Source organism: Marmota flaviventris, chromosome 7, assembly GCF_047511675.1.
Source record: "Marmota flaviventris isolate mMarFla1 chromosome 7, mMarFla1.hap1, whole genome shotgun sequence".
Taxonomy (NCBI): domain Eukaryota; kingdom Metazoa; phylum Chordata; class Mammalia; order Rodentia; family Sciuridae; genus Marmota; species Marmota flaviventris.
In genome coordinates, this window is record NC_092504.1 from 84,591,476 (window position 1) to 84,616,863 (window position 25,388).

The following is a 25,388-nucleotide window of genomic DNA, read 5'->3' on the forward strand; positions in this document are numbered from 1 at the left end:
GTGTGTTTGTGTGTGTGTGTGTATTTTTTCCTCCAAATAAACTACAAGGCAGGATAGACTAGTGTTGATTACTTAGTATAAAGAAAAACTAGCCTGGTGCACTGGCACTCACCTGTAATCCCACAGCTCAGGAGGCTGAGACAGGAATTCAAAGCCAGCCTCAGCAACTTAGCAAAATTCTGTCTCTAAATAAAGTATAAAATGGGCCAGGGTTGTGCTTCAGTGGTTAAGTGCCCCTGGGTTCAATCCCTGGTACCACCATCCCCCTCCCCACACTGAAAAAAAAAAAAGAAAAGAAAAACTAAACTAGTCTACATTACTTCAGGACTCTGGAAGTTTTGCTTCAAATGACAAACATATCATTTGATAAAGCCACTAAAAAGTTTTCTTAGTTTCCTATATCATTGATTCTGTCATGTTAATACCAAATAATAAACATCTGTTTTCCCTAGGTTTTGCTGGCACACCTGGATATCTTTCTCCAGAAGTTTTACGTAAAGATCCTTATGGAAAACCAGTGGATATGTGGGCATGTGGTAAGGAATAATATTTTCAAAAAAATATTGCATTATCCTCATGTCTTAATGTTTTGGGGCTATTATAACAAACTATGAGAAACTGGAAAGCTTAAACAGCCTATATATATTTCTTGTAGTTCTAGAGGCTGGGAAGGGCAAGATTGAGGTGCTGCAGATTCAATGTCCGGGAGGACCTGCTTCTTGGTTTGTAAACAGCAATCTTTTGTGGGGGAAGATCTCATATGTTGAAAGGGATAATGGAGCTCTCCTGGGTTTCGTTCACAAGGTACTAATTCCATTCATGAGGTCTTCAGCCTACCAAAGGTACCACCTCCTAATACTATCACAGTATATGAATTTAGGGAGTCCCTAAATATTCATTCTCTTGTTTTAATTTAAAGTCATATCTTTTACTTGAAGTTGATACTTTCCAATCATCAGTTCAGAATTTCTTAGGAGAGATTCTCAAAACCTTTGCCTACAACAATAAATCTGGAGATCTGATTAAAACTTCAGATTGCTGTTTTTCTGAACCAATATGTTTGAGATGGGAACATTGACATTTTGAACAAGTTCTCAGGTGATACAAATGCATAGGTCCTGGGCACACCCGCCATAGGGGTCATGTGTTCATGCTCCCATCCTCCCAACAGATCCAACCAGCTCTTCCAACAAATGTCATGTTTTCCCAAGAAGCCTGGCAAGGATAAAATAAATCTCAGAAAATAATGAAATTGGCCATCCTCTGGGGACTGAGCTCTGTTTTAGGCCTTTATCAGCCAAATCTAATCCAAGAAGTGTCCTGTACAGACTCAAAAATATGTTACTGGCAGTATTTCCACTTAAATTATATAATGAAATTTCTTCATTTCAGAATATATGAAAGACTGAAATAAAGGGGATATGACAGGACACTCTGAAATAGTTTTCTACTAAGGTTATCAACACAAAATAGTCCTCTAAAGTTCTTGAGTTTCATTGCATCTGATCTATATGTAGGTATTTAACTACCATAGTTTGGCACTAGTGTGCTGTAGACAGATTTCATTTCCTTTGGTTTGTCGGCATGGAAGGAGTTGATTTTTTTTTTTTAAGTTATTTCTAGATTCTGAAAAAAACTTATTAGATTTGCTTTTAATTTTAAATGGAAAGAAAGACATACATTGAAGTTTACTAATTTCAGATAGTATAGTGATACTATCTAAAATTACGCCTACTTCATAGTGATAGAGAATCCCACCCTGTATTTCTTATCAGTTTTATATGCTTAGAAACAACAACTTAGTATTTAATCTTAAACTTGAGTTTTCAGAATTAGCTCCATGCCTATGAAGACGGTTATGAGCAAAGAACTATATTATTAGTTACCACACCTGAGTTTTAAGTCTTTATACCTACTCTTCCTCTTTCTTTAATATCTCTGTGCTGGTTTCTTTACCTGTAAAATAATATTATCCAGTGGGAGGGTCAAATAAGGCACACTTTAAAGGAAAACATATTGTAGCCTATAAAGCAATTTAAAATGCAAACAGCCATTATTGTTCTAAAAGATTGGAAATGGCATGTGCTTTAAGGATAAGGTCTTAGGTGGGTCCAAGTTCTGTCTTTCTTCTGCCTATCTGAGTGTCTGCTCAGCATGAACTCTCAAATGCCTTTGAGTTAGAGCACTGTTGCAAAATGTTGTTGTCTGAATCTAGCTGGAATATTTCCCTTGCAATAAATTAGCTCCCCGCACGGGTCTGTTTCTGCTGACGACCTTAAAAAGCAGCAGAATGGCCCTATAGTCAGGCAGACAGTGATGGGTTTTGTGGAAGGTAGACTCATATTTTTAAACATATTTTAAAATGTGTTAGAGTCATATTTCTGTGAAGTACAGAGGGATGTAGGTAGAATGTTGTGTTTGGACCCTGAATACTAAAGAGAGAGAATGGTATGATTGATGAGTAATTAGGAGAAGGAGGACTGGCATCAAGGTATTTCATGGTTTTTCTTTGCCTGCTTGTCTGAAGGTCATTTCCAGCCTCCCCTGCCCTCCTCCTTTATCTCCTTGTTTTCCTAGTTTCCTTCCTATTTTCTCTCTGCTTTCCTCCTATCTGCCTCATGGGTAGGAGGGGTAGGGATAGTGGGGAAGAAAACACACTTGCTGTATGACATAGTTCAAGTTATTTAGTCTCTGCATTGCAGCTTCCTCTGATGAATGGAATAATATTTTCCCATAGGACTGCTAAGATTTATTTTAAGACAATGTGTTAGTTACCATTACTATTATTACTACAAAGTATTTCTTTAGAAATGAAGATTCTAGATAACTGACATTTCTCCTTAGTATAGACTTGAAAAACAAATTTTATTGGATGACTTAACATTGCCAGTATGATAATCAGCTGAATATTATGATGCTCTTAGCTGATTAACTGAAAACCAAATTTGCATTCCCTCCCCATTATCCTCAGTATCTCTCTCTCTCTCTCTCTCTCTCTCTCTCTCTCTCTCTCTCTCTCTCTCTCACACACACACACACACACAAACACACACACACTTTTTTAAATGATTTATTTATTTATTTTATTCTGTAAAAGATATTGTGGACAAATTTTACAGCTTTTGAACAAAATTCTGTTCACTCAAAGAATCTAAATAATTTTATTCTTCTATTTAAAACATTTTTTCACAATGTATAACTTTTATTGATATTGAAGAATACTAGGTCCTTTAAAAGAAATATTAAAAAAAAAAAACCTGATATCTTTGCACTAGGGATTGTTCCCTGGGTGCATAGCAGAATCCATGACACATGTACATATGGAGCTACCCTGAGGTGACCTGAGCCCTGAGCCTGAATAGATCTGTGGTGAGCACAGATGCTGCATTTTTTATAACCTTTGATATATCATCAGTGCTTAGACCGACTGTCTTACCTTACTAAGCACACCATGTTCAATTTTAATATTACTTTGGTAAATTTGAATCCACTTGGTTTCTCGATTTTCTGTTCAAATACATTTCTATAATGTAGCTTCTGTATCTAATCTTTTTAAACAGTGAAGTATCATTTCATAATAGTATTTCATATCTGTGAAATGTGCGATCACTTATGGGATGGAATCTCTTGACTGGAAAAAGGTAGCTCAAAGATTTCAACCCCAGTTTAGCTGTGGCCACACCTTTTGTTTTGCCCTTTTCTATTTTTACCGTTTTCTTCACAGTTTTCTGCAATCAGTGGGCCTCTTTGTGACAAGCTCTAGTTAAAGTATATATTTGCAGCCAATTCCCATTTTCTTTAGGGACTATGTGCTTCTCTAAATTGTGTGCCTAAAAATGTGCTGGGAATCACATATACTTACTATGGCATTTTAAATAGATTTTCTAATATCACATGTTTGGGGAAAATGGCTACTTTCTTGTTCACTGCTATCAGTTTGGAATTACTGTTTTATCATTTTATTATATGCCTTCTCACTCAGGTGACATGAAAATTATATTACATTAATTTTATTTATGAGATACCCTTGCTCATCACTGTTGTAGTCACCACCAAAGTAATGTGTATATTATTTGATTGCTTTTAGGTTGTGGCTTATCCTCAGGGAAACTCTTTTTCAACCATCAGTCAGTACTTGCTGTTGCCAATTAGTCCTTTTTAAGAGTAGACTTTGAGTTGTGTAGTAATAAATGGCACAATTCAGATAACAAAAACAATCCACTTACCAGAGTGGCAGCCAGTCTTCTATGTGAATTAATCTATGAGCATTCATCATAGCAGGTTCTTTGTCATTTTGGCAGTTGACACAGAGCAAAGTGAAGCATGGCATCAATAAAGGGACTAAAAGAAGTCTGTACATTATTTTTATTAGAAACGCGCAATTACCTGCACACAGGAAATCTCAAATGCCACCATTACCTTGCTTTTGTGATCTCACACAGAGTATGATCTGACCTATACTTGGTCTTTGAAAGCAGCTAGTCCATTACTGGAAAGTAAAGAATAGGCATTAATGTAGCAAGAACCGTGATCCACAATTAACAATAGTAAATTGATTTTGATGGCTTTCTTGTATATATTGTGCCCTCCACAATTCCATTGTGTGGTGAACAAATATTTATAGATGTCACTGGTTTTTAATAGAGCTCCTTGTACAATCTAGCTTAAAAAGGGAGAAAAGATGGAAGGCAGGCAGGAAAGCAAGCGGGAAGGAGAGCAGGCAGGAAGCTGAGAAGGAAGGAAGACAGGAAGGCTGTTCAGCCCATACACAGTCCCCTCCCTCACACCACACATGTTCTCTTACCACCTCTCTATCTTATTTAGCTATCACTCTGAATAGTTATGAGTGATAATAAATTAGCAACTGTGAATTTGGAATTTTATGGAAAACGTTTTTTCTTTTATGTTATAATGAATTTAGGTTCAGCAGTTGCATGATTTCTGAGGCTAGCCTTTTCATACTTCAACTGGAATAAGTCAATATTGGGTACTCCATAGGGAGGAATGAAGGAATTTTGGTTTGTGTAGAAGGGGAAAGGGGAGGGGTGCGGTTGTGGGGATGTAGAAAGAGACAGACGTTATTACAGTATAAACATGTATGATTACATTAGTGGAGTGACTCTGAACCATGTACAGCCAGAGGAAGGAGAAGTTGTGCTCCATTTGTGTACTATATGTCAAACGGCATTATACTGTAACATTAATTAATTAATTTTTAAAATATTGTATACTTTTATCATTTGGAAATCTCAAACCCACTGGGCAATTTGTTGCTACTTTGAGTTCTGTGATTCCCTTACACTGGGTCATCACAGGTTTGCCTCAGAATTTTAGAAAGGTTTTCTGCCTTCATTCTTCATCACTCGTATCTTCAACAGTCTTCAACTCCTGGGGCCTTACTCCCAAACATAATCTTTACCAATATCCTCCTTTGCTGAACTTATTATTGTCTTAAATCTTTCTAGATCTAGAATGTGTAGTCTCCCTAATTTGGTATTTTTTCAAACTGTGAACCACAGATCACATTCTCCAAAGTGACCTGAAGTGCTTATTAAAAGTTCAGCTTCTCCAGGTGCAGTGGTGCACACGTGTAATCCCAGAGGCTCTGGAGACTGAGACAGGAGGATCATAGGTTTAAAGTCAGCCTCAGCAAAAGCGAGGCACTAAGCAATTCAGTAAAACCCTGTCTCTAAATCAAATATAAAATAGGGCTGGGGATGTGGCTCAGTGGTTGGGAGCCCCTGATTTCAATTCCCAGTACTGGGATCTACCCCAAAACTATTGAATAAATTTCTCTTGGATCATATGATCCAGCAGTTACACTGCTAGGTACATATTCAAATAATTTAAAGCAGAATTTTAAAGAAATATTTGCACACCTGTGTTCCTAATAGCACTGTTCACAATATCCAGTGGGTAGAGCAAATGTCCATCAACAGATGAATGGAGTAAATAAAAATATGGTATATACAGATAGTAGAATATTTTCAGTCTTAAAAATAAAGGAAATTTTATCACATACTACAACGAGGGTGAATTCCCAGGACATTATACTAAACAAAATAGGCCAATAGCAAGAAAGCAAATACTATATGATACCATTTATACAACATATCTGAAATAGTCAAGTTCATAGAAACAGGAAGTAGAAAGGACTGAGGGGAAGGGGAATTCATATTTAGTGGGTATAGGGTTTCAGTGTTGCAAGAAAAAAGTAAGTTCTGGAGATCTGCTTCAACACACTGTGAATATACTTAACCCTCCTGAACTATACACTTAAAAAGTACACATATATCTTATATATAATTTAATGCTTTATGTTTAAATTTAATGTTATGTGGGTTTGTTGTGTTTTGTTTTTTAACAGTATAAAATCAAAAATGATTCTCTGGATTGAGGTTCAGAAATTTTCATTTTAACAAGTTTTCCGATTTATACCAACATTGAATAGCACTACCCCAGCTAGTTGACACTTCCTTCAGGGAAGCAGATTTTGAGGCTCACAATATGGCAGAAGTTGCAAACAGGTGGTACCTCAGTCAGGTTAGGCTGCTCTAATGAAGTAGCATAGACTGGGAGGCTTATAAACAACTAGTTCCAGTTGCTGGAAATCTAAGATAAGGGTGCTCAAATGGTGGGATCTGGTTCTGGTAAGGGCCTTTAATGAGGTTACAAATGGCCACCATCTGACCGTGTCCTCATGTGGCAATAAGAGGGATAGCTGACTCTCCAACCTCTTCTTATAAGGTCACTAACCCCATTCATGAGAATTATGACCCTCATGGCCCAATTGCCTCCAAATACCATACCGCCAATTACCATCATGTTAGAATTAGGGGTTAACTGTATGAATTTTGAGGGTACACAAAATTTAGTCTGATGCAGGTGATCCACAGATTTCATGGCCAGATGTTTGAACCTGTTATTTTGGGAGGCATTCATATTTATCTTTATAATTTATTATCAGAATATTTCTCTAAAAATAATCACTTTCTGACTTCTATAAAATAAGCAAAAGAACAGATAACATGATGTTTTTGTTATTACATAGTAGCTTTACCTGTCAGACAAATGGACACACCTCTTGCCCTGGTTCTCTCCCCATCACATGCACAATACAGGTCAGGCATTTAACTCAACCTCGTATCAGAAGACCTGGCAGTTTGCCACTCTTACACCATGATGTACAAATTTCCAGTGTCTGAAAAGTCGCCTCCTGTCCTGCTGGCCATGGTATTCTAGCCCCTTGCTCCACCCGTCATTGGTCTTTAGGTGATAGAATGCTAGTTGAGCACTTTCCTTAATTGAATTGTATGGTGCTTTTTTTCCTTATCATATTGCAAGATAAGAAACAGCCACACTTGTCACTTATATAGTTAATTGTGAATCTCCAAACTCCACATGCATTTTACATGTTGACTCACAAGGGTACGTAGATATCTTGATTAGGTTATTATATTAGCTTTCCACTAACTGAGTTTTTCAACATTTCTTCTTCATCTCTTCTTTCTTAAGAACAGCTTTTAAAACATTCAGTGATTAGTGTGATCGTAGGTTTAACTGTTTTTCTAACATTACCTTTTATTAAAATCAGGTTTGAATGTCCTTGATCCTGTAGTCTTTCTGCCTAATCAGTAATCAGTGCTTCTCCAAACTCTTATTAATCAAACACCTCTAGTATCTCCCAAGCACAAATTTATACAGGAAATAATAAAAACTAGTTTTTAAATATTGTGTGGAACCAGCTGTGTCAAAAGTAGTTTTTTAACTATTTGTTGTGGAAAATTTGCAATACACAAAAGGAAAGAAAAGTATAATGAACTAATGACGGATTTTGTTTCATCTAAACCCCCACTTATTCATCCATCTCATGATGGCTTCATTGAAATCCAAAGGTCATATCAATACATACATTTTTAAAATGAGTCTTTTAAAAGTATGACAATAATACTAATTATTAAATTAAATTTTATTTATCTATTTATTTTTGGTGGTGCTGGGGATTGAAACAAGGGCCTCATGCATATTAGGCAAGTACCGTATCACTAAACTGCATCTTCAGCTCTACTAATTTTTAAAAAAAATAATAATAATAATTGCTTAACATCATCAGATATTTTACAGTTTTTTCTGTTTGCCCTCTTGTGCCACAGTTTTGTTGTCTCCAGTCTCCTAGATCTCTTTTAACTTACAGATTCCACTCCTCTCTCTTGCCACTCTTCTCATTTCTCGATTATTTGTTGAAGAAGCCTATAGTCCCCACAGCACATGAAGTGCCCAACTTTGGTCTCTACATGCTATTTACCACTGAAAGGAACTGTAACTTCTTGTAGTAGTGGCCGATTCCAAGTGTGGATCATAAAGAGTATAAAATGGCACAGGAGCATCCTGTTATACCAGAAGCAAAGGAAACCATTAAAAGCCACTGAGTTTGTATTAACAGAACCAAGAAGGTTACCTGAGGAAGCTTCAACTGATCAGAGACAGGAAAGGAGGATCACTATGCAAAAGAAGCGTAACTAATTGAACCACATCAAAAAGTTTAGATCCATGAGTTTATAATGATAACCACAATTCAAGAGGAGTCCTGATCTTTGGGGGATATTGGGGAGTCAGTGAATTATTTTGAAAACTGGTTAATACATGGGAAAATAAATAAATCTCTATCCTTTCCTACAGGAACTGCACCTCAGCTTAAACAAGCAGTTGATCAGGTTTTGTTTTGTTTACTTTAAAGAAGCTAGGAGAGAATTAGAAATGTCATAATTTTGCAACCTCTAATGAAATATGTAGGCAGTGATTATCAGAAGCAGCTAAGGTTATGAGAGACACCCAGTATTTGAGGGGGTCATATCACCCCCTGATGTGTTTTTGTAAGACAAAAACAAAAATTGTACTGCCCTAGTGACATAGAAAGAGAAAAAAAGCTGTGTTGGTTTTTTTTTTGGTTTTGTTTTTTATCTTTTTTTTTTTTTTTTTTTTTTTTTTTTTACTCTAACAAGGGAGAACGAGGTTAAATATAAAGGTTATAGAAAAAGGTAAATTGGAATTTTACTGTCAAGGCAAGGACTCCCGAAAACAACAAACACTTTTAAATAACCACTTGTTAAAATACATAGCAAATAGGAAAATGTGGTTTCAGGAAATATTTAAGGCAGAACCAAATGGACCCCTTCACTAGTAACTTGATGTTTCTCAGATGACACACAAAATGTTAAATTTAGTCCCCATTCATGTATGTAAAGTGGCTGAGGGAATTTTTAGGCCATTAACTGGCTCAAGTAGTAAAGTTTCTGAAACTCTCAGCCTCATTTTTTCATGAAATGAAAATGAATATAGTATGAAATGAATATAGTAACAATGTCTACTATAAGGCACTGTACAAGGATTAAATGAGTTAATGCATTAAAACTACTCAGAAAAGGTTACCTGCAATAAACATATTAATATTGCATTGTCATTATGCTACAATTCTCATAGTTAATCTGAAACTTCAAAAAAACAGAACTACAAGAGACCATAATTCTGGCCTAGGATTCTAGTCTAATAAGCAAGTAGATAGAAGCTTAGGGAACAGAGTTTTTTGAAAGAGGCATTAACAATTTCACATCAGCCTATTCAATAGTGCCTTTGCTTTTTTTTTTTCTTTTTTAGTCTTCTGTCCAAAAAAGTGATTTTTAATTCTAATGCATATATTATTATTTTATTTATGGTACATTTTGCATAGAAACTCATAATTCAAATAATTAAATTGTGGGTATCTTTGTATGCATTGGCTGCTCTTCTCAGAGCATGGGCCCTCTGTGAGCTTCCCCTTCCTAGGGAAATCTACATCAACTATCAACTGCAGTCAGTTTAGAAGAATGAGCAGCCTGAGTTCAGAATGCAGAAATGTCTCAGCTGTGAGTCTGTTTAATAATTTTATAACGACCTAACTCTTCTGATTATTAGGAAAATGTCCAGATTCAACACAAACAATTGTCATTGAAAAACAAATTTTCTTCTTCACCTCTGAACTGTAGGTGAGACTAAAACTACCCAGGTTTAGCTTATTTTCTACTCACACTTTGGGAATATAAACACAGACAGTCATCATCATCATGGTAGTCATTGTTATTTGATTATATCTATTACATCTGAAAATAAAAAGTATATGAAAATAAATATAAATGGATACATACTAAGTCTATAATGTAGTAAAGATGGAAAAATTAGTTTTAGGTTATAAAGATGAGGTAGCAATATATCTTAATTTTCTTCACTGTGCTTTTTTAAAAAACAACTCCGCTCTGGTAAAGTAACTTTCAGTATTGATTTAAAAGCCTAAGTACTTTTTTAAAAAAATTTAAGAATATTGTGTAAAATGTTTGACTCTGTGTTAGTCAGCTTTTCATCACTATAAGAAAATGCCTGAGATAAGTTATAGAGAGAAGTTTTATTTTGCTCCGATTTCAGAGGTTCCAGACTGGGATCAATTGGCTCTGTTGCTTTTGGTCCGGTGACATGGCAGTACATTATGGTGGGAGCACAAGGCAGAGCAAAACCACTTACCCCATGTACAGGGAGCAAAAGAGGAAGAGGAAGGGGCAAGATCCTACAATACCCTTTAAGGGCATGCCCCCAATTACCTAAAGACACCCCACTATCCTTACCTCTCAACTATTCTACCACCTCCTAATAGCACCTCACTAGGGACCAAATTCTTAATACATGATATTTTGGGGGACATTCAAAATCCAAACTATAGCATTCTATTAATGATTCATGTGACTTTGCTTTGAACTCCACCTTCCTGAAATAGGCTGTAAAAGTCAAAGGCAATTCAACTATAGCTTCAAGCCATTTTAGCTGTAATAGTATTCTTTGTTTAATAAAGATATCCATACTGATAAATGGAAATGATGCTAGATCTCCCTAGCAAAGACAAGGTATAGAAGCCATGAAGCCACCTCTCCTAAGGGAACAACAAAATTCCAGGGTATCCAGGTAGAGAGTCGCCAGTCCTACTCTCCTCTTTCAGGTTTTCCAGGCTTAAGGAAACAGCATACAGGAGAGGTCAGAGGAATGGCAGAACTTCCTCCAGGATAATGAGCTAGAGAAGAAACCAAAGACCTGAATGAAGCAGGTCAATAAAGTATTTGAAAAGTAGCAGGAGGAACACTTGATGATAAAGAGGACTATAGTTTCAAAAGAGGAGACCTCTAGACTGCAGATAGGTTTTCAAAAAAAGTTTTTAAATAAAGCTATGAATATAGAATTTTAATTTCAAAAGTTAAAAAGTTAAATCATATATTGATTAAATTACTTTGTAAATATAGTTAGCCCACTGTATGCAGGTTCCACATCTGTGCATTCAACTAACCATGGATCAAAAATACTTGAAAAAAAATTGCATCTGTACTGAGCATGCAGACTCTCTTTCTTGTCCTTAGTTCCTAAACAGCATAATATAACACTTATGTACCTAGCTTTTGTATTATATTGGGTATTATTAGTAATATGGAGATGATTTAAAGTATATAGGAAGATCTGTCTAGTTAATATGCAAATACTACACAATTTTGTATAAGGGACTTGTGCATTCATAGATTTTGGTATCCCTGTGTATGGTTCTAGAACAAATCCCATTAAGAAACCAAGGGAAGTGACTTTATTACATATTTATGAAAAATATATCAAATCATATTACAATTATTTATTTATTTAAATTTAATGTGCATTTTCATCCTTCTCTTCCCTTTTACTCTCTAATATATATATTCCTCTGCAGCAATGCTCGTCTGGATGTTTAATTGAAAACTGTTTTTGAATACAGAGATCACTGAAGAGAAAAGGGCTTTATCTTTTTATGTTATCCTTACTCCTAGGGACACGGGCATTTAGAGCCTAAGTTTATTATCAGATGCCATCACTCAAATGCCCTAAATACTAGCAAAATAAGTATGAGAAAATAAAAACACATTGTTTTTAACCTTCAGCCTACTCAGAATCTACATAGATAAGAATTTGAGGAAGCCAAAGAATGTGTCACCCAAAATGACAGGAGATTTTTTTTCATCTTTAGACTTTAGTGAGGTCGACTGACAAGGTGAGAGTTCTCCAGTATAGGGGGGTAGTGCACTTAGCCCCTATGCGGTGTTTCAGAATAGATCAGAATGTGTCTCAGAAGTTTTCCAACAATGCAGTTCTCTCTGTTCTGATGGGTGCAGCTTAATATCATTGAGGATCAGCCACATTTGATGTATTGTTGTCTGTATGACTTATATTATGTCAATATGTTCATTCCCCTAGGTGTCATTCTCTATATCCTACTGGTGGGGTATCCACCTTTCTGGGATGAAGACCAACACAGACTCTACCAGCAGATCAAGGCTGGAGCTTATGATGTATGTAATAAGTATTCATGCCGCCTTAGAGGAGTGTTTGTTTTTGTTTATTGACTCAGAGTCATATTTTCTCGTTGTTCATTTAACCATAATTCTCAGCGGTTTCCCTCATTTTCTTCTCCCTTAGGAAAGGGAAGATGAAGAGAAAGAAATGTAACAAATGTATACATTTGGTATTTCTTTTTAATTCACTATCTCCTAAAATGTAAAGAAGTTTGAAGTCTCTGAAGAAAGACTTGTCAAAATGTTCAGATTTTAGTGCATAAGAATTAAAAAGGAAAATGCCTGCTTCAGAGATGATTACTACCTTTTTAGTTGAATTTTAACCCCAAATGCCTATCACATGATTTTAAATTGTGTATCAGTAATACTTTACAATGATTCATGTACCAAATAGAACATCATTTTACTATATCATTTTTTGGTCTAGTTTACCTTAATGAGTTTATATGTAAGCTTTTATTTGAACAATGGGTTTCATAATTGAAAAAATACTGGATAATCATAGTATCATAATTCTAACACATTTAATTTATAATTAAAATGGTTGAAAGTATATACACACATATTCATGAATTAGGTTTAGTATCTAAAGAGGAAGGATTTGTTTATCTACTTTCTGTTGATAACTTAGCTTTGAATTCCCTGATATAATTTCCTCTCTTGAAAAATGTAGTCATGTGTTACTTAATGATGGAGATAGTGTCTGAGAAATGCATTGTTATATGATTTCATCATTGTACAAACATCACGGTGTATTTGCACAAACCTAGATAGTGTAGATCAGTCACTTGGTGTGGCCTCTTGATGCAACAGATGGAGTAAACATGTGATGTGTGATGCCATTACACATGTGATGCTGGAGTAACATGGTGTGCTATTTTATAGTCAATTGTTTTTTCAGAAATGAAAGAAGTATACTCTATAAACAACAATAAATACATGGTATGGTAAATACATAAGCATATCCAGTAATGTAGTTGTTTATTATCAAGTATTATGGACTGTACACAATTGTATGTATTATACTTGTGTGACTGGCAGCACAGTAGATATACTTACACTTGTGTCACCACAAACCCATGAGTAAAGCATTGTGCCATGACATTGTGATAGCTATGACATTGTTAGACAATGGAAATTTTTAGCTCCATTATAACTTATGATACCATTGTCACATATTTGTTCCATCATTGATCAACACATCCCAATACCAAGCAGTATTGGGTCCATGTTATATGCACAAGTTAAAAGTTCAGTGTGGAAGTGATATGAAAATTTTTATTATATTTTGTCCAGTCTCAACCTGTTCAATGTATTTATGGGAAAATGTTCTATTTACATGGATATCAGTGTATCAGCTATCAAAAATTTAAAATGTCTATTCTTTTTATTTTGAAGCCTTCCTTTCTAGACAGACTAATAATTGGACCAAATCATCATTGCATGCTACAGCTAGCACAATCACTATCTTTACAGACTAGAACTAGGCCCCTCAGATGCACTGCTTGGTGAACACAGAGGAGTGCCTTTGTGGAAACTAGAAACATGAGGAAAGGACCCACCTTTCTTTAGGCAGAACTGACCCCTCATTTGCGGTCAGGAAACCTGCCAACATTGAGACACCGCTAGGAGTGTTTTCCCAACAGTTCCTAAGAGCAAGTTTATATAACTGCTCAAGATAAGCTTATGGAATTTAAAAATTACATTGTTAAACTGGCAAAAAATTGTAGGTAATAACAAAGCAATCACATTTCTCTCATCTTTCATTTGGCTATTGGATCACAAACTACTAATTCTATAACTACTGAAAGTGTAAATTCTAAGACACAGTGATCGTGTTTTTTTTCACAATTGTCTATAAAAGCTAAACGTCTATAAATAGAAATTATCTATAAAATCTAACATGCCTGTAATACCAATGACCCGGGAGGCTGAGGCAGAAGGATCACAAGTTCAAGGCTGGTTTCAGCAACTTAGCAAGATCCTCAGAAACTTAGGAAGAACTTGTCTCAAAATTTAAAAAATAAATAAAATTTAAAAATAAATAAAAAATTAAAGGGCTTTGGATGTAGCTCATGGTAAAGTGCCCCTGGATTCAATCCACAGTGCCAAAAAAAAAAAAGAGAGAGAGAGAAAATTCATGAACTATAAAAATTTAGTGACGGATGTGCTGAAAATTTCTCTTAACCCATGAAGGATATTGTATCTATTAATTAAGTAATTATATGAAAATAAAATTAAATGATTGCCAATAAAAATTTAGTGTAAAGAAAATTTGGATCCTTAGCTTTATTATATAGTTATTAACATAATGATGGAATACTAATGGAAGTTATTGAGAGTTGGGTACTGTCATGCACTTGGGTGAAATATATAGTTAGATTAAACTTCTTGAGATGTTTACCTGAAATCCTGATGATGCTTTTGTAGTCTCAGATTTCTTTTCACCATAGCACTTCAAGCAGCCATGATTTTTAGGTCAGTGTTGGCCCAGGAATTGAAGATGTTTTATTATCTTTGCTCTTACTGTTTGTGAGACGTGAAAGTATATAATATCTCATATTGAGCTGTAGAATGTAGGATAGCATGATGACATTAGCACGTGACAACCTCACATTTTTTACTTACTTTTGCAAATAATTATGAGAAAGATTGTATACAATTTAATTTTCAGATAAAACAAAGATATTTTGAGAGGAATAGAAAATTCTTATGTTGTTTTACTAAATTTTACAATGTATTCACTATGTGTAATATGCAATTTAGTATATGTGTTTGTCCCTTATCTATTCAGCATATATAGATTTATATATGGAGTATATGTAGATCAGTTCATCTATTTTGGATATTTTGGATATAACATATAAAAAGTAAATTTATAAAGAAATTTACTACTTATGAAATTGTTAATATGTTTATCTCTTCCTCATTTGACTGAATGCATTTTTTAAAACTCTCGATAAATTTATGTCTTTGAAGTTTCCATCACCAGAATGGGACACAGTGACTCCTGAAGCCAAAGACCTCATCAATAAAATGCTTACCATCAACCCTGCCAAACGCATCACAGCCTCAGAAGCACTGAAACATCCATGGATCTGTGTAAGTGACAATTCTCCAAAAACCTTAGGAGAATGAAAAAATGAAATTCTCCTTTAATATATTTTTCATGAATTTTAAAATAATTTTGCAGAAAAAAAAATGAAAGTCAGGATGAACGGACTTAAAATAAATTTTATAATTGTAACAAATCTGCTTTGCACAGATTTCTAAGTAAATATTGTCTATAGTAACACAAGGAACAGACCATTTGCCATAATAGTGATGAATACAGGTTGAGAAGATAATCAAGAGTTAATGCATCCCAGAAAAAGAAAATAGAGTTCAATTATTTATCATTAGCAGCTTTAGAAACAAATCTGAGATTTGAAAACTAAGAGTGGAGTTTTAGTAACATTAAAACATGGCCATAATGGTCTGAATGCACTTTAGAAATACGAAGAAAAAAATAACACAGAAGTACTAAGAAAAAACAGTGGAAAACTTGGGGTACTCTAAAAGCTTAAGTAAATTTCTAGAATGAGTGTCAAACATTAGGGCAATAAATATGGTACCAAGTAAAGGAAAAACAGTCCAATAGAAATGTGACTAAAGATTTACTGAATTTAAGATAATGTGGGAAACCAGTGATATTCATTTATAAACGTATAAACTTTCTATACATAAATGTTTCAGCTTAGTTGCTAATAGTCATGAAAAAAATTATTCTCTTTTTTTTTAGTTAACTTTGGCAATTGAAATTAATCATGAGTGCAAGCACTATTAATAAAAATTTAATGAAGTTGAAGATACTATCTGCTTAGTATGTTTTAAATATCCTCAATGAAGTTATTTTTTCTCCTCTTTCAGCAACGTTCCACTGTGGCTTCCATGATGCACAGACAGGAGACTGTGGACTGCTTGAAGAAATTCAATGCTAGACGAAAACTAAAGGTATGAAATTTCATGTTTTTGCAAGAGTGGAAAATGAACTATTGTAGGGGGGAAATAACTTTTAGCAAAAACTTTTACATGTAGATCTCAGTACTCATATTGTTGTTTCTGGATTGTGGGAAAATGGAATATGCACCATAATCAGGCACGAAGAAAAGCTAGGATCAGTGTGGTGCCACATATAGTAGTTTCTACCTTCAGGGGAAAACAGCAGTATGATTCATAATCCATCTGGTCCACACATTATGGTGATCCCAGCATCACAAAAGGCACAGGTCTAGGACTCTTCTGGAAACAAACAAACAAAAAAAAAAAAAACAATAAAAAATTTTCCTAACTGAAAATGAGAACAGGAGAAGATTTGTTGCCCTAGACTATTTATTAGGTAAAAGATTTACAACCTTGATTTTTTTTTTTCTTATTTCTCTGACAGGGTGCCATTTTGACAACTATGTTGGCTACGAGAAATTTTTCAGGTACATGCGTTCAAAACTGTTCTCCCTATTGTCTGCTGTCCTCTGTAGTGGTCCTTTTTTAAAAAAAAAAAAAATCAAAATCTAATTATTAGAAAAATTATATTGTATGGGTATGGCAAATGTGTGGCATAGATTCCTTCCACACCTATGACTGCCATTGGTACTCCTCCAAGGTATTGTCTGCTGCAGAAACTCTTGGGACTGCAAGCCCTCACAGGAGAACCCAGAGAATTCTAGGCAATAGTCAGTGCTGCTACGGACTAGACACCCTTCTCTCAAACAGTGGAGTGCACACAAATATTGGAGATATGTACTTCCTCATTTTGTAGTTTTCCATATCAACCCTAGAATGTATTAATTGTTATTTCATAAAATAATAATTATGAATAAGTTTTTTGTCTCATTCTTATAGGAAATTCCATTAAGCAATATTTTTAAAAGAAGACCATTATTTTGGAACTAATTTCTCTTAGGCCTAAGTTCTTTCCAAAGTATAGTAGTATATTGGAATGCAATAAAACTAATTACAACTGCCCAAGGTATCTAACTCCAGAACTTAAAGAGAACCAGCCACACTGACATATCACAGTATAACAAATTCTCCTCTGGTAAAAATAAGTGTGTTGAGCAGAGTCTAAAAGAAGCCAAAGAGATGAATTGTTATTAAATGACTCCAAAAGGGAGAGAAAAGTGTAAAGTATTTTCAGAAATTTCAGAGTTTCCTTCTCTGGTAGATTGTCCAAAAATTCCAGGTTTCTAAAATTTATATTTTGAATAATCAGTCTTATATATGGGGAGATATAGAAGCAGCAATGAAGCTACAATGGATAAGCGTACAATTTTGACATTTAGACTTAGAATAATTATCAAAACTTACTGCCAAAATATTACCACCTTAGTTTTCATAATAATGATATACAGCATCAATTTATCCAGCTATTTCAGTTCTTTATTTTGCTGAGCCTGGATATGATAGTGACATCAGGTGATAACCCATCGTATTATTATCAACTATTCTTTCCACAGCTATATTAGTTAAATGGTGATTTCTGCATGCTTGCCATCTGGTTAGAGGCAATATAATACATAGGCTGTTAACCAACAGCAGTAATAATATTACAGTCAGCAGTGCTGTGAACTGAGGGACTATGTTGGTCATTTGTATGTATGTTGTTTGGTGTAATAAAATGTTGTTGCTACTTTTGTCAAGTTACTTGTTTTGTAAACAGTTGAATAATGTGGTTGACATTTATATGAGTGAGTTCAATGCCATCTCATTATTAGGTAATATACACTATATTGAGATAAATTAATATTTACTGTGGCCCAATAATTCATGAATCATTGAAAGGTAGGATGGCTTATATCATATATATTGTTAATAGCAAACTAACTTTAAAAATATCTCCAGAATTAAAATTATGTATTTCATGAAAATGTTAAACACACTCAGTCATAAATTGGGCCTTTATTAAAGAATGTTTGTACCCATTTATATAAACTTTTTGTTTAACTCATATTTTCCTTTCCATCATCCTGTGAGCTAAATATTCATGACTAATATATGGATTTTATATCATTTCTGAATGTCTTAGCATGAAAAGTAAATCTTTTTTATCCATCACTTCAAAATCAACAGAATAACATTAGACTCAGTTAAATCTTATACTTCATATTGCATTTTAGTTTGGAGTATGTTATTCATTCTATTTCATTGACAAACATGCTCTTTAAATAATCTGTCCATGAGTATATGGTTATAAAGTTGTTTTTATTTTTTCTTTTCTCCCTGTATGTGGAATGTATTTCTTGTGAGGTAAGGTGATTAGTAACCAAAAGGAACTTCTCTGCATCTCCTAGGCCAAATCGCTGCTTACCCTGGATCATTGTCTTCTTTTTGCTTGCTATTGCAATTCCAGTTATTCTGAGTTTGCTTTCTAACCTATTAACTGCCACAGGATTTACTTAATATTATTGCTTTTTAGCTCCCAGCAAACAGTATTATTGCTAAGGCAACAATTTCTTTACAACCTCAAGTGATAATAAATTAACAGCCTTGTTGCTAAAGACTAAATAAAATTAATACTTTTCTATGTTTTAAATATATTTAAAATTATAACAAAGTCGTCATCAACATAAGGTCCCAAATACAAGAAATATCAGGAAATGAAGTTTATTTAGCTAAATACTTTCAATTCAGTTGCCAAATTCTATTTTGATGCACTTAAATATTTATTACATACAATTAACATAAAATGGAAGTACACACTTTGTTCCACATATTCATGAATGTTCTACACTTGGTGTACTAATTGTCATTGACAGTTATGTTATCTGTTCACTCTGTGTGTACCCATTCATAAGTATATTTTTGAAAGGATGACTCTTCTACCTTTTAATATACTCAAGAAGTCCTATAACAAAAAGAATGACAAAGGCTTCCCCCCAGGAAAAATGAGAAATGAATTTTATAGAAGACATTATGCTTTAGGATTTTTCTGATTTAGTTAAAAGATTTTATTTTCTTTTATACATTATCTCAAATTGTATGGTTTTAAATTTTCAATTTTACTAAAGGCTTTTGTTTAGTAAGTCTTTATATTCTAATTCTGAAGTATAAAAGAATATATAATGCCATTTTTTAAAGATCATGTGCTAAGCTTTTAAAAAATTTGCTCTAGGTCAATAATATGCCATTTTGTTATAAATGCAGTCATTAATATTTTTTACAAAAGCTAAAATTCTCTGATTTCAAAAACTATAAAGATGTTATTTTGCCAGAGCAAATTTTTACAAATGAGTTTTCAACCTCTAGAAAGAGGAGCTTCAATGGCAGAACTGACATGGCCACCATACTTGTGGTGTGAATGAACATGTAATACAATCTGTCAGCTGATGTCTCAAGATTGAAACTAACTTTCTGGATTACAAAAGGATAGTCCAGTTAAAGTTCCAGTATCCTTTTCGCAACCAACAGTAAAGTCCAATAACACAACTGGCAAAGTTTCAATTTCATTCAATGAACTACATAAGAACTTAGTTCTAAATTTGTTGTGGCAAAACCAGAAAAGTGATACTGTATTTCAATGTCCTGTAAGCTCGCGCTCATCAGTGTGACCTTGATAACTTGGCATATGTTGGCCATAACTCAGCAAAGGTGGTAGAAGGAAACAATAACCTGCCTGTCTTGTTGCCTAGCTGAGGGTTTTGATGGACAATTCACTAAACTGATTTTGCTCTCACTTTGCAGCAGCCAAGAGTTTGTTGAAGAAACCAGATGGAGTAAAGGTAAGTTAAATGGGTTATCGTCAACCATTTTTGACTTTCAGATGCTGGATAATTTTAAATATAAGCCCCAAGTCATTGCAGTTTTTATTTTTTATTGTTCTTGATAATAAGATGCAAAATGACATATTAAAAAAATTAATAAACAAAGACAACTAATACATATACTAAGATGTGTATTTTTTATTTGTTTATATATTAAATAATCACCAAAAAGTAGTATTCATCTATAGAGTTACCACAGAAACTGAATGTCTAAATCCTCTCTGATTTACTACAGTCCCAAATACCATGGTGACCTGAAAAATCCGTGAAAATTAAATACTTTTACAAATAATTATGATGTATGCTAAAGATTGTTGAAGTGTATAACCTAAAATAAACAGTACGTCTGGAAAATGCAATGTCAAATGACTACATTTCTCTGCTCCAGTGGTTTTTCTAAGGTCTTAATTGTTCCTGTGTTTTTATCATAAGGTTTAGAGACATATTCAAGATTCATATACTGAATAAATATTAGAAAACTCTTTCAAGGAAGATAACAACAGGATATTTTGACTTCTCAGATTTCTAATCAAAATGATGCAACTTATTTTCTACTGATTGTATTTTGTTTAAGGGAGTTTTCTTTTGATGGAATGTAATTTTATATTTGCATAATAATGTTTGTTATCTTTCCATAGTATGATCTAAATGTTTCATTTTTTTAATCCTTCTCTCTCTCTTCCAATGGCAGATTCATACATTCCTCATCAATACTTCAACATTGTTGGGAATTAATTAATATTCTCATATTTGAACTTGACTCAAAGTCAGGTGGTCGGTTCACATTGAAAATAGAAAGTAGAAATCATTTGTCAGTTCTTCTGTTCATACCCAGTCATTTCTTCACCACCTGTCTGTGTGCACTTTGGGAATTTCCTGAGTCATGCACTTGTGATTCCCATTAGGATGGCATTTCCGATCACCAGTTGCTTCCCTCAACTTATAATTGTATCTTCCTTTTACTTATTTTATTCAGTCTAGATTTTGGCAAAGACTGTTGATTTCTGTTTTTTTCCTAATGTTACATTGGTAGAAATATGGTATTTTAAAAATTTCAAATGTCTTCTTTTGAATTTTTCTGTAGCATTCAGTGATAGAGAATTCACAGTTCCTATTAAGATGTTTATTTCCACTATTATCCTTTTATAGAAAGAAACATTTTCAGAACTTTTTTTTTCTTCTAGCCAACTTATAGCTCCTCTTTGAAAACTAAATTATTCTGTACTACATGCTTTGGCACTTTAAATTCAACGGGTCATACTTTTTTCTTTTCCTTTCTCTTTGACTGGTCAATTCAGAAAAGGAAGTCGAGTTCGAGTGTTCAGATGATGGTGAGGATCTCTATCTGCCAGATTTCTCCTGTGAAAATTCACACTTAGGAATAAAACAGTCTTATTTAATATAAGTTAGTGTAAGTGGAGGAAGTATAGAATCATCACGGGTCAGTGTTAATCAACTGTCAAAACATGGTACCCACTTTCACATTATATTGTTTTTCCTCTGAAGTTAATATTTTAAATAGGTAAGAAGTTAAATCCTCATCCATATGCTGTTAATGAATTTGACCTTATGCAAGGACAAAGTCATTTTCTCTTTGAAAATAAAAGGACCATGACATAATTAATGAATGTTTACCGACAAGTAAAGAAATACTATGGAGTTATCTTTCAAATGAAGATCATGGTTGCTAAAATAAGAATTATTCTTTCTATAATACATTCGCTGTTCAGTTTATAAATAATGTGAAAGTGATCTTACAGTGTATCCATCATAACTAAGCACCTTTAAAAGAAATATGCATTAATCTCAACATTTAATAAATTCAATGTCTGAGAAATAGGAATATATTACCCAAGCTTCATAAGGGCAATTCAGTGCATCATTTAAATATTTGATTCAGTTCAGTTTTTTTTAAAGAAAAATATTCTGCTTCCATACCTAAACATAGATGCATTCACTTTTATGTTTAAAAGACAGTTAACAAAAGACACTTGTATCTTTTAAAAGACAGTAATTAAACATAGCTACATTTCTCTTGTATGTTTAAAAGACAGTTGTGGTTGAACCCGTACTTGCTATTTGACTCTTTGAAAGGAAGTTTTTCTAGCGTTTTACTTAGAAATTTACCTATTATTTTCAAATTAACTAATTTTACTAATACCTTCAGAATATTCCCACAATAAAAAATTCATTAAGCTAATCTTTTCATTAACAAAATGTTTCCAACTGCACATTTAAATATGATTGAAAGTGGTAGTTAAGGCTTATATCTATGTACCTCATGTTTGCCATGCCTGGTGATACAGGTTTATCCACACCGAACAGCCCTCATTTGGGAGACATGATGGTGTGTGTGTGCTGTGTATCTATGGGTGAATGTGTATGGGGGGATGGTAGGCATGTTTGCACTTATACAGATAAACTCATGTGCATAAGTATGCATGTGGGACATTTTCAGTAAAATAAAGCATTTCTAAGCAAGCAATTACATCCTGGGGAGGGGGGGATCTCAATCTTATCTCAAAACAGAAATAAAAATATCTCAGAATATTTCTCTTTTATTTGCATCCACTGATATGAACTAAATACAGAATGTTAAATACATGTAGTGCTTTAATCATATGTATCCCTTATCATTTGACAAGAATCCAGCTGTGTTTTGCCAAGTGCTCTTCCTTCATAAGAAGTATTTGTGTGTGCATCCCTCCCTTATCTCATGTATTTTCTACTAACAGAAGTACATTTTGATCCCTCTTTAATAGACACCACTACCTCTTATCTCTTTTTGGCTTTTATCCAAATTTTTGCATTAAATTTTGTGCAGTTTGATTTAAACAAAAATTTTTCTAAAACTATCTGAACAGTATAGATTTATAGTTTAACATTTAATGAGTTTTCCAGTAAAGTTTAAAAGTTATCTGTTTTTCTGCATGTCACAGAGCACAGTATTACAAATTATCTAAATAATTCTACTGATACCAGTAACCACACAAATACAAATAAACAGAAAAGCAAAACATCTCATACATAAATTATATTTTTTATATTCTATCTTCCTCTCAATGCTAGTTTCAATATGATATATGGGCACAAATTATAGATATTCTAGAAATCCTGAGCAATTACCCATGTAAACACTTATAAATACTCATCTGGTATTTGTTTATTTTATGTAGCATGTGTTCCTTCTTGAGTCCTTAAGTACATTTACATTTGTATTAAAATTATGGGTTTTCTTTTTTAATAAAATAATATATTGAAAATACCTAGATTATATAGTATAAGAAAAGTAATGTTTATATTTTCTTGATAAACATAATGTAATATATCATGCATGAGTTTAAAACAATGTAAGTTTTTTTTAAGTCTGATTCTTTAGTGCCCAAAATCACTTTGTAGTTTCAAGTTGCTTCTAGTCCACAAAGAGTCTTCTCTGTGGGCCATTACAATATTTATTTACCTTCCGATTTTGTTTTCAACATGGAGCCCACAGTGGTACAGATATCTTCTTTAAGGGTAAACCCAATTATTAATGCAAGTGAACTGTATTACTAAATGTGTTCTTTTAGGATAGCAGTAACACTTTGAAAGAAAATATGGTGTTTTCCTCTTAAGCAATTGTGAAAAATAAGGTCTTTTATCTTCCGTATAAAGACTTTGACTTCCCCTCTAAATAACAGAAGATGAATTTTTAAAGGAGACCCAGACTTAACATTTTTAAAAAACGTTTTAACACCTGCCTTTGTCAGAAAATCCAGGTTTTTAGTTGGATGGTAGTGAATGAAGGCTCCCCAGGGAAAGATGGTTTATGTATGACTTCAGGCTCAAGAATAAAATGGGGGGAAAAAAAGGACTGTAACAGTGAACAATTGGAAGCTTGGAAACAGAATCCAACCTGAAGAGTATGAAAACGGTCATATTCATTTCATACTCTCCACTTGATCTGAGCTCCACTGAAGCGGCTCTTTGTCTGTTTGCCAAGGGGGCACAGCCAAAGCTGCCACATCTGTTTTCTCACCCACCATCACAGACAAGGTCCTCACCTGTGCATGACCTTCGGAGACTAGAGTGATCATCATCCCTGTCAGTCGTCACAGTGTCTTTCACGTTCATCTTCAGTGGCTCTTTATTTTCATGTCTATACCTCCACGTAGACATGCCGCGTAGAGAGACTTTGGCTACCAAGGGGTTTAAGGCGTCTCTGTTTCTATTTTCTGCATACCCACAGATAAACAACAAAGCCAACGTGGTAACCAGCCCCAAAGAAAATATTCCCACCCCGGCGCTGGTATACCTGGACTCTTTGTAACCCTTCTTAACTTCTTTACTGTTTTTTGTTGTTTCTCTCATTTGCTTTCACTATGTAGATACACACATATATATATATATATAAATATTTTATTTTGTTGGGTTTTTTTCTTTTTTGCTTTTTTAAGATATGGAAAATGTTCATCTCTTTTTCTTTTCTTTTCATGTTAAGAGAGTTGTCAAGCAGTATGTTTCTAACATGAAATTATCTCATTTCATTGTTGAACATTGTGCTGGTCTCTGTGGTTGAAATTTTTGCATGCTGCCTTAGAAATACAGTAGAATGCGCTTTGGTTTCTCTTAGCTCTTCTGATGATGATAACAGCTCTGACATCACGCAAATGACCATCTCTTCGTTTCATGACATAAATGTTGGCATCCAGGAGAGCTAATGGGATTATTGCTAGACAACATAAAAGCTGACCTTATTCAGAGTTTTATTTCCCTCTCATTCAAAGACAACATGGCTTTGTAAGACCTCATTTTATGAGATCAAGAGGCACTGGATAATTTAAAGCTTTTTGTTTGTTGTGTTTTAAATTAAATTTTCACTGTTTCACTTTTATCCAAACAATGAGTTTGTGTAATATAGAACCTTGCATTATCAATGCAGACAAGTTTCTTCCATTTTGGTGAAATCCACACAATTAAACTAACTCAGTTGAACACTTTGAGATGATGTTGTATTAAAATTCAAAATTTGAATACTGGCATTCTGTGTTCTAAGCTATATAATATTTACCTCAAACTGTTCTCATATTTTGATTTACAATTTTCAGAAATGTTTCTGATTTTTTTTTACTGTCCCCATACTATTATTGTAAATGAATAATGAAAAAAAAACAATAGGAGGTTATTCACTTGGGTCAACCAGTAAACTCAATTTTAAATG

At 33.9% G+C, this 25,388-nt stretch overlaps 1 protein-coding gene across 11 annotated transcripts in view; it reads left to right on the plus strand.

Annotated features, from left to right (window-relative positions):
- The window catches only part of Camk2d (calcium/calmodulin dependent protein kinase II delta), a 312,829-nt gene that overhangs the window by 247,813 nt on the left and 39,628 nt on the right, over window positions 1-25,388 (plus strand). For 6 of the 11 annotated variants that reach the window (XM_071614446.1, XM_071614444.1, XM_071614447.1 and 3 more), the window contains 6 exons: window positions 453-536; window positions 12,292-12,386; window positions 15,369-15,491; window positions 16,299-16,382; window positions 16,816-16,858; window positions 20,109-20,146. In XM_071614446.1, coding sequence (XP_071470547.1) covers window positions 453-536; window positions 12,292-12,386; window positions 15,369-15,491; window positions 16,299-16,382; window positions 16,816-16,858; window positions 20,109-20,146 — 467 coding nt within the window. Of the gene's footprint in view, window positions 1-452; window positions 537-12,291; window positions 12,387-15,368; window positions 15,492-16,298; window positions 16,383-16,815; window positions 16,859-20,108; window positions 20,147-24,416; window positions 24,477-25,388 lie in introns of all 11 variants that reach the window. The other 5 variants (XM_071614445.1, XM_027935398.3, XM_027935394.3 and 2 more) reach the window with 2 other exon arrangements.